General features: G+C 35.7%; 1 protein-coding gene across 1 annotated transcript; it reads left to right on the top strand.

Moving 5' to 3' along the window:
* The first annotated feature begins 176 nt into the window (after positions 1 to 176).
* On the top strand, positions 177 to 5,392 carry LOC132068410 (uncharacterized). Its single transcript, XM_059461982.1, has 4 exons — positions 177 to 742; positions 1,139 to 1,310; positions 3,526 to 3,650; positions 4,897 to 5,392. The coding sequence occupies exons 1-4, from the start codon at positions 638 to 640 to the stop codon at positions 5,311 to 5,313; spliced, it is 819 nt and encodes a 272-aa protein (XP_059317965.1). The 5' UTR covers positions 177 to 637; the 3' UTR covers positions 5,314 to 5,392.
* Positions 5,393 to 8,273: the final 2,881 nt, after the last annotated feature.

The following is an 8,273-nucleotide window of genomic DNA, read 5'->3' on the forward strand; positions in this document are numbered from 1 at the left end:
ATGGTGAGCTTAAGTCAAGGAACTTTTCCACGGAATGAACGGGACGTTGAAAACCATGAAAAAAAGCATGCCATTTTTGACTAACTACGTACGTTAAAGGAAAGTACTCAACAAATAAAATGTGACAGAGAAACAAGAAGAGCACAACTCCCTCTCTACATATATACAATTTTCAATAAACCCCTGATTTATTACACTGAAGATTTTTCATTAGTTCTGAATTTCATTGACTAACTACGTACGTTAAGGAAAATTACTCTAATGAATGAAATGTGAGAAGAGGAAAACTAAGAGCACAGTTTCGTTTATACATATACAATTTGTAATTAACCCTTCTGATTTTTTACTCTTTGAAGAATTTTCATTGGTTTGAAGAATTTTGTATCTTCTCATTGACTTACTTGGTCTAAAGAACTTATATATTCCGTCGTTGACGTGGTCATTTGTGTTTTCATCTTTTTCTCCGTCAACTCTTTTCTGTGTGTTTGTCCCTTTCTCTTTGAAACTTCCAGATATCTTCTTTTAGTGTATTCTTGATCTTTTCCATTTTCACTTCTCAAAATTTATGACCCTTTTGGCTATTCTTGGAGACCCAAATAATCCAAAGGGTCCATCATAAACTCCCGAGTTTTAAAAAATGGTGTTCTGGAGATTGTTTGTGTTACTGATTACGTTAATTTTGGTTTCCTTGGAGCAATCTAATGCACGCCCTGTACACCATTTCGAACATTTAGATAATCAGGTTTATACGCACCACTCTATATGTATATTTTTCTTTAAAAAATGTTTATAGCATGTTTGGTCAAGAGTTTTTATTTTAGAAAGTTAAAAGGTTTTTGGCAAAGCATTTAGAGAAAAATAAGTTGCTTTCAGGTAGCAAAAGCTGTTTTTCAGATGCTTTTGGGAAAGAGTTTTTTAAATTGATTAACCAAGCACAAACATCTGATCTTCAAAAATACTTTTTTGAAAAATACTTGTGACCAAAAATACTTTTCAAAATAAAGAATTTTCGAAGTTTGGTCGAACAGGCTATTACCTGAAGCTGAGGCCTGCTGCCCTTATACTAATATTGACAATATTTCTGTTTTGTTTTCTTTCTTGGTTGATTGTGTAATTTTAAAGAATATATTTTATTCAGGTAGCCCCATCACCAAGCTCTGTAGCTGCAGCGAACGTGAATTCAGGTATTAATCAAGTCCCTGTAGGTCAACCAACGGCGGCTTTTATTAGGGATACCTGTGCTGGAGCGTCTAATAAGTGTCAGGATGATCATATCAGTATGACTGCCTGTTTTTTTTCTGCCCAGAAAGGTAATTCTCCATTTCTGCTTTTATTATATATAGTAGTTTCCTTGTGGTTGAGTAATTTGAGTTCAGTGGTAGTCTTTGCTGAATATAAACCTGCTGATTAATTGATCGACATTTATAGCCTGTTTCCCCAAACTTTTAAAATCTGCATATTTTGAAAAGTGTTTTTTGTTAGAAGTGGTTTCTAAAAGAAATACTTTTGGAGGGCAGTAGTTCGTATTTGGATAATCAATTTGAAAGCACTTTGCCAATATTACCACGGTAATTTGTGCTTGGCCAAGGTTCCAAAAGTGTTTATGGGGGAAAAGCTATTTTTTAGCTTCTGAAAAACAGCTTCTGCTACTACTCAAAAACACTTAATCTTTTCCCTAAAAGCTTGGCCAAACACCTCAGCTTTCAAAAATTAAGCATTTTTGACTTCCCAAAAGCTTGGCCAAACAAACTATGAGATCGCTAAAGTGATTGCAAGTTTAGTGACATTTGGTGCTTGAATTAAAGCGTAGCACTTCATTATGATATTTATTCTCTCTTTTCCTTTACCTGTTATGGATAAATTATAAGGATATGTACTGATATGAAAAAAATACTGTAATTTTTCTGGCTAGTTCATGTCAATGTGGCTCAAAAGCCGCATTTAAACTAAAGCGCAAGGTGGGATTCTAAGGAGCAGCTTAGATGTTTGACGGGATTGCAATGAGCTTTGAGTAATAGCTTATTTTAGATGAACTTGACTGCGTAAATCTATCAAATCATATTTTTATGTCATCTTAATGGCTTCTGATAGTCCAAGCTAATTGTGGACGCCCTTGAAAAGCAAGCTATTTGACATTGCAAGTTTCAACTAAGCAGAGAATTATATCCGACATAATCAGCATATCACATTGGTGGTATTATGCATAAATTAGTGTTAGTTTAGGTTGCATTCGAGGAGCTTCCGAATTGACTTGCCTCACGTCAAATTCTGAAACATTGAAGAAAACAGAATAGATACTACTTAAGAGTTTCCAGTCACTCCTTGACTTTTGTAGCTCTCCCCATGCACACACTGTGCTGTTGACAATATTATTAGGCTTTGCTATATTCTCCTTGTCTCTGTAATTAGCATCTGGTCATAACATATCGGAGGATAAGTATTAAAGAAGAAAAATATAATGATAAGATGGTAGACATTCTTTGGAACTTCCATATTTGAGAGTTAAGTGAAACTACAATATTGGGACTCAAATGCGATGAAAAATTTAAAGTGGAAAATCTGAAAGATACCTGGATGCTAGTCATGAGTTGCTTTGCTATAGAGTATAGACTAGGTTTAGCAGTCCACATATCCGTACAAGATTTGATTAGATTCTCATGATTTCAAGTTTCTGCAGTTAGTGTCTCTTTGTCATTGAGCAGTACTTTTTTTTTGTTCTAAGCTTCCAGACACGCTCCAAAACACGGCCTCAGGTCCGTCCTGAATCTAGTAACCTGGGTTCCAATTCAACAGAAGACTGAACAATTTTCCTGGCACTTTGCTGGACCTTCTTGTCAAGGCTGGCACTTAGGGCGAAATTTGCTGCCTTTTCTAAACTCTAAAGAACATAATGTGTTTTCTTTTGATCCAAATCCCAAGCTTCTTGGACTTTTAACTTCTTGTAATACAGATTTCATACTAATTTCAAGTTTTGCATCTGGCGTCCGCTTGTTCAGAAGTTTCTAGTACACTTTCTCTTCTGCTCTTCCATTTGTTCTTTTCTTTTCGGATATTCTTTTTCTTTAGTTCGTGATAGCCGCTGAAGGTGAGTCCTTGCTGAGAAAAGATACATGTGAAGAATCTGTTGTCTCCATCTATTAAGTGTAGCTGTGTAGGAAATAATTGAAATGGATCTGGTTCTTCTCTCAGTGACACCAAATGAAACTATGAATTGAAATGGATCTGGTTCTTCTCTCAGTGACACCAAATGCAACTATGTATTTTGGCTTTTTGATCCATCCTTTTGGTTTCTTTTGTTTACCTCTTCTCTCGTAATATTTCTTATGTAATTGACTTGCTGTTGATCTTTATTATTTGCTCGTCATTTTAATTTGCAACAAGGAGAACGTTGGATAATTGCAAACCTCTATATTCTCTAGTACTGCTATTTCTCTTACATTAGATTATGTTATTATTAAATGATCATTTCGTGTCTTAACACCTGGAATTTGGCTTGACCATAAATCTTACGTTGTTTTCATGTAGGACATGAGGAACCATTTCTGCTCGTCCAGAACAATGGTGAAAACACTTTGATGCTCAAGGTCAATGTTTCACCTGCAAAAAAAACTTATGAGAATATTCAGATACCAAGACATGATGTCAAGCAGGTAAAAGAACTCTTCCTTTCTGAACGGCTGGCTTTAGCCGGACAAATTTTATGATTACAAAATGACAAGGCGAAAGTTGGACAGGTTTTAATACTTCTATTGTAAATCACGTTAAGGATAGTCAATAATAGAAGAAAAATGCACTTAATGTGGAAAGGGTGAGAAACTCTCAGACCAACTTAAACAGCTAATCACGTTAAGGATAGTCAATACAACAACACAACAACAACAACAACAACCCAGTAAAGTCCATCATCGTGTCCTAGGGAAGGGAGTAAACAGACGTGAGACGCCCCACTCCCTCACCAAGGTAGGACGGTACATTTCCGAAAGACCCTCGGCTCAAGAAAAGCATAAAAGCATAAAAAAAGTCGGATAAGGCTAAGAAATTCAAAGCGACATGGAAAAGCAATAATATAAAATAAAATAATGCAATCGACACGGGTACCACGGAGATAATGACAAGACAGAAATAGTAGATAATAGCATAAATTGGAGCATAAGAAATTATGTTAAATCTGCGATTACTAATAAGGCCAGATAACGGACTATCTACTAGCCTTCTACCCTAATTTGGGTCCTCCAAACCCTCCTATCTAAGGTCATGTCCTCGGTAAGCTGTAATTGTGCCATGTCGTGTCAATAATAGAAGAAAAATGCACTTAATGTGGAAAGGGTGAGAAACTCTCAGACCAACTTAAACAGTTAAATGGTAAAAATAGGGTGATGTGTTATGAATATAACCAGAACCTAATGAAAAGAACAAAAAGAAAATACAGTGAGCAGAGTTTGTAGTTCCCGAAAGTTCTGAAAATGTGCAAGTAGCCCCTCCCCCTTCTCTTGATTTCAGCAGATTTATGATGGAAGACTAACAAAAGGGGTCAATATAAATCCAAAAATGAATTTAGTGCCTAAATAAAAGAAAATAATAGTTTGAGGGCCTAGAGATTATTGTATCTCAATGAATTGATCTGATGGTGAGTTTCCGAGAATTTGGTATAATCACTTTTTGGTATATCAGTGCAGGAAATACTGTTCAAATACTGAAACAAAGCAATAAGTTTATTACAGTAAATGTTTAGTTATGCCTTAGAAATGAACTTGACATTAGTTGAACTTGAATCACATTAATTTTCGCTGAGTGATAAGTAATGTATAAATATATTGTTCAACCTTCCAAAGCATTAAAATGAACCTAATTTTCTGCTTCTGAGTCCTCCTTTTCAATTTCTCATTTTCTAATCAGATTAATATCTCATCTAAAATTGGAGGGAACTCATCGATTACGCTTGACGCTGGAACTGGGAAATGCACGATTGACATCGGACGTTCAGTATGGCAAGGCTACTTGCCATCTTATACAATGTATGTGACCCCAACTAATGGGGCATACTTACTAGGTATGACAGCTCTATTTATTGGAGGAATATTCATCTGCTGCAAGTTGAGAAAACAGGATCGACATCTTGATGGCGTCGCATATCAAGAACTTGAAATGGGAAAACCCGAATCTCAATCTTCCATGAAGTTGGAAAGTACCGCTGAAGGGTGGAATGAGAGTTGGGACGATGAGTGGGATGATGAGAAGGCAGTGAAGTCGCGGGATGGAAAAACCATAAGCAGAAAAATAGAAAATGGTTTTGATGATTTGGATAAGAGTTAACATAAAGACAGAGATAGCTGGTATCCCAAGAATTAGTCGAAGTGCGTGCGACCTGATCCGGACACCACAATTATCGGGGGGTAAAAACAAAAGTTTTGTCCATTTTCTTGAAGATATTTCATAGGGAAACACTAAAGGGTAAGATATTTCATAGGGAAACACTAAAGGGTGAGAACTAGATGTACTAGATGCATGTGATACAGGAATAGGAAACTTCTATATAGTATTACAATTTTAAGCATTTGAATAGTGGTCTGAGCACTTCAGCTATCTAAAGAATTGGTTTACTTTAACCTTGCCATATCCATGTAAAACTATTTTTCTCTTTAGTTCATTTTTGAATATGTATGTAGCTTTCTGTCTTCCCTTTGCATTTATTTGCTTAAAATATATAAATATATACTGCTTTTTGGAATTTGATGTTTAATGCAAAATGATTAGTTAGGTGATTATTGATTTCTTCTAGGATAATCTTGTCTTAAGACCATTAGCTTCACTTTGATCCCTTTTTATTAGTTGCCAGTAGCCTCATGACAACAAAAACTTTTGCAACTAAATTTTTTTCTTAGCGAGAAAGAGAAATTTAGCACATTTCTTCCTCCAAAATGGGGAGTAAAGAAAGAAAGAAAAAAATTAGCACATATCTGTGTCGACTATAAGGGCAGTCACTAAAACTATTTCATGGCAACCTTTTGGAGGAGCCACGAATGAAATATTGGCAGAAAATTTGGGGAAAACTTTTGGCTAGTAGAGTGGGGAAAACTTTTTCCATTCAATGGCAGTAAATGGAAAAATCCTTGGTAGAGAGCGCTTTCCCCCGAATGGGCCCTATGCGGCGCGTATCCGGATATAGTTGGGCTCCAATGCGGGTATCGAACATCGGACAGGAAACCAAGAAAAAACAGTAGGGCAATTCGCAGGAATGCCCTTATTTTGGGGTGGTCTTTAATTTTTGTCCATTAAATTGGTGGTCTTTAATTTTTGCCCTTCGTTAGAACTCCTTGGTTTCAGGTTCGAACTCCCGCTCAGTCAAAAATTAAAAAAATTAAAAATAAAAAAAAAATCACAAGGTAGAGTTTGGATTCGCAAATTCTGTCTCAAGCAGAATTTTGCTACCTTCAGGCAGAGTTTGAAACTCTACCTTAAAGTAGAGTTTTAACTTCAGGCATGCCAAAAAAACTCTACCTTAAGGCAAAGTTTTGCCTTATCATCGGCTTAACTTTGCCGACGGGGTGAACTAACTATGCTACAAAACTCTGCCTTGCGAAATTGTTTGTTTGTTTTTTTTTTTTTCGAAGCCGGGATTCGAACCCCAAACCTCATGGTATTAAGCGAAAGGGACAAAAATTAAAGACCACCAATTTGAGGGACAAAAATTAAAGACCAGTGCATTTGAAGGGCACTCAGCACAAAAAAAAAAAATGAAAAAAGTAGTAATGCTTTAATACATTTTTTTGCGCGGACTGCCCTTCTTTTGGGGTGGTCTTTAAATTTTGCCCCTCAAATTTGTGGTCTTTAAATTTTGCCCCTCATATTTGTGGTCTTTAAGTTGTGCCTTCGCTTGAAAAAGGTGGGCAAATACATAAAGTTACGGGTTGAACCCCCGCTCAAACATAAAATAAAAAAATAATTTCGCAAGGCAGATCGGGGGAGAGTATCTTGGGATCAGAGCATACAATCTTTAAGGAAAGCTAAAGTTATGCGGATGCGGCATACTAAAAGTCTGCCCCGTAAATGCGAATTTTTCCTAAGGACATAGTTTAGTTATGCTTATGGGGCGAAATTTTAGTTAAGGCATAACAAAATTATGCCCTATAAGGCAAGAACTTTTCCTTAATGCATAGACTTTGCCTTATAAGGCAAAGTTTAAGTTATGCCTTAAGAAAAACTTTCGCATTATGGGCATACTTTTAGTTATGTCTTTGGGGCATACTTTTTAGTTAAGGCATAACTAAAAGTTTACCTTGAAAAGTAAATATATATATATATATATATATATATATATATATAAACAAAGTCCGCTCTTCTTGTGGAGACTTTTACTTAAACACAACTAAAAGTCTGCACTTGGGCTGACACTTTTACTTAAACACAACTAAAAGTACCTTTTTTAAAATGACTTTTAGTTGAACACAACTAAAAGTACGCCCCCGGAGACTTTTAGTTGAACACAATAAAAAATCGTGGGAGAAGACTTTCCCTTGAAGCATATATATATATTTTTTTAACTTTTCGGGAAACTTTTAGTAATGCCTTAGCTAAAAGTGTGTCCCATAAAACATAACTAAAAGTATGCATAAGGCGTAAGTTTTCCTTAAGGTATAACAAAGTTTGCCTTATAAGGCAAAATTTAATGGGCAAACTTTATGCGGGACCGGATATTTTTGTGAAGGAATTATCAAAGTTATGCGGACCACATCTTATGAAAGTATAAGGCATAAGTATCTGGGTCCAAAGATAACTTTGAGTAATTCCTTCACAAGTGTATGCTTGCGGGGGCGTAGCGAAATTTAACTTCTGCTTGCTTCGAATTTTTTTCAAATTTTTGATAGGTGTGGGTTCGAACCTGGAACCTATGGGTTTTAAGCCGAAGGAGCAAAATTTAAAGATTTCAAATATGAGGCAAAATTTAAAGACCACCCCAAACGAAGGGCAATTCTGCGAATTGCCCGCTTTAATAGCCCTTGTGACAAAAATTTGTTAAGGTTTAAAAGAAAATTGAAGTTGAAATTATCGAAAATATTTAAAGATTGACACGTTGAACGCTTTTATGTTTGGACATTAAGTTCATGTAAAATTTAAACTATGTGAATAACTACTAGTGTTTCACTTGAAATACCCGTTAAACAAGTTTTCGATATTCCAAATAATGAAGTTTAGTATTGAATGAACCCATCATATTTGCTAAATATTGAACTTCAAGATTCACACAGAGTGACAGGTTATTTATGTCCTAACAG

This window comes from Lycium ferocissimum, chromosome 8 (genome assembly GCF_029784015.1).
Source record: "Lycium ferocissimum isolate CSIRO_LF1 chromosome 8, AGI_CSIRO_Lferr_CH_V1, whole genome shotgun sequence".
NCBI lineage: Eukaryota > Viridiplantae > Streptophyta > Magnoliopsida > Solanales > Solanaceae > Lycium > Lycium ferocissimum.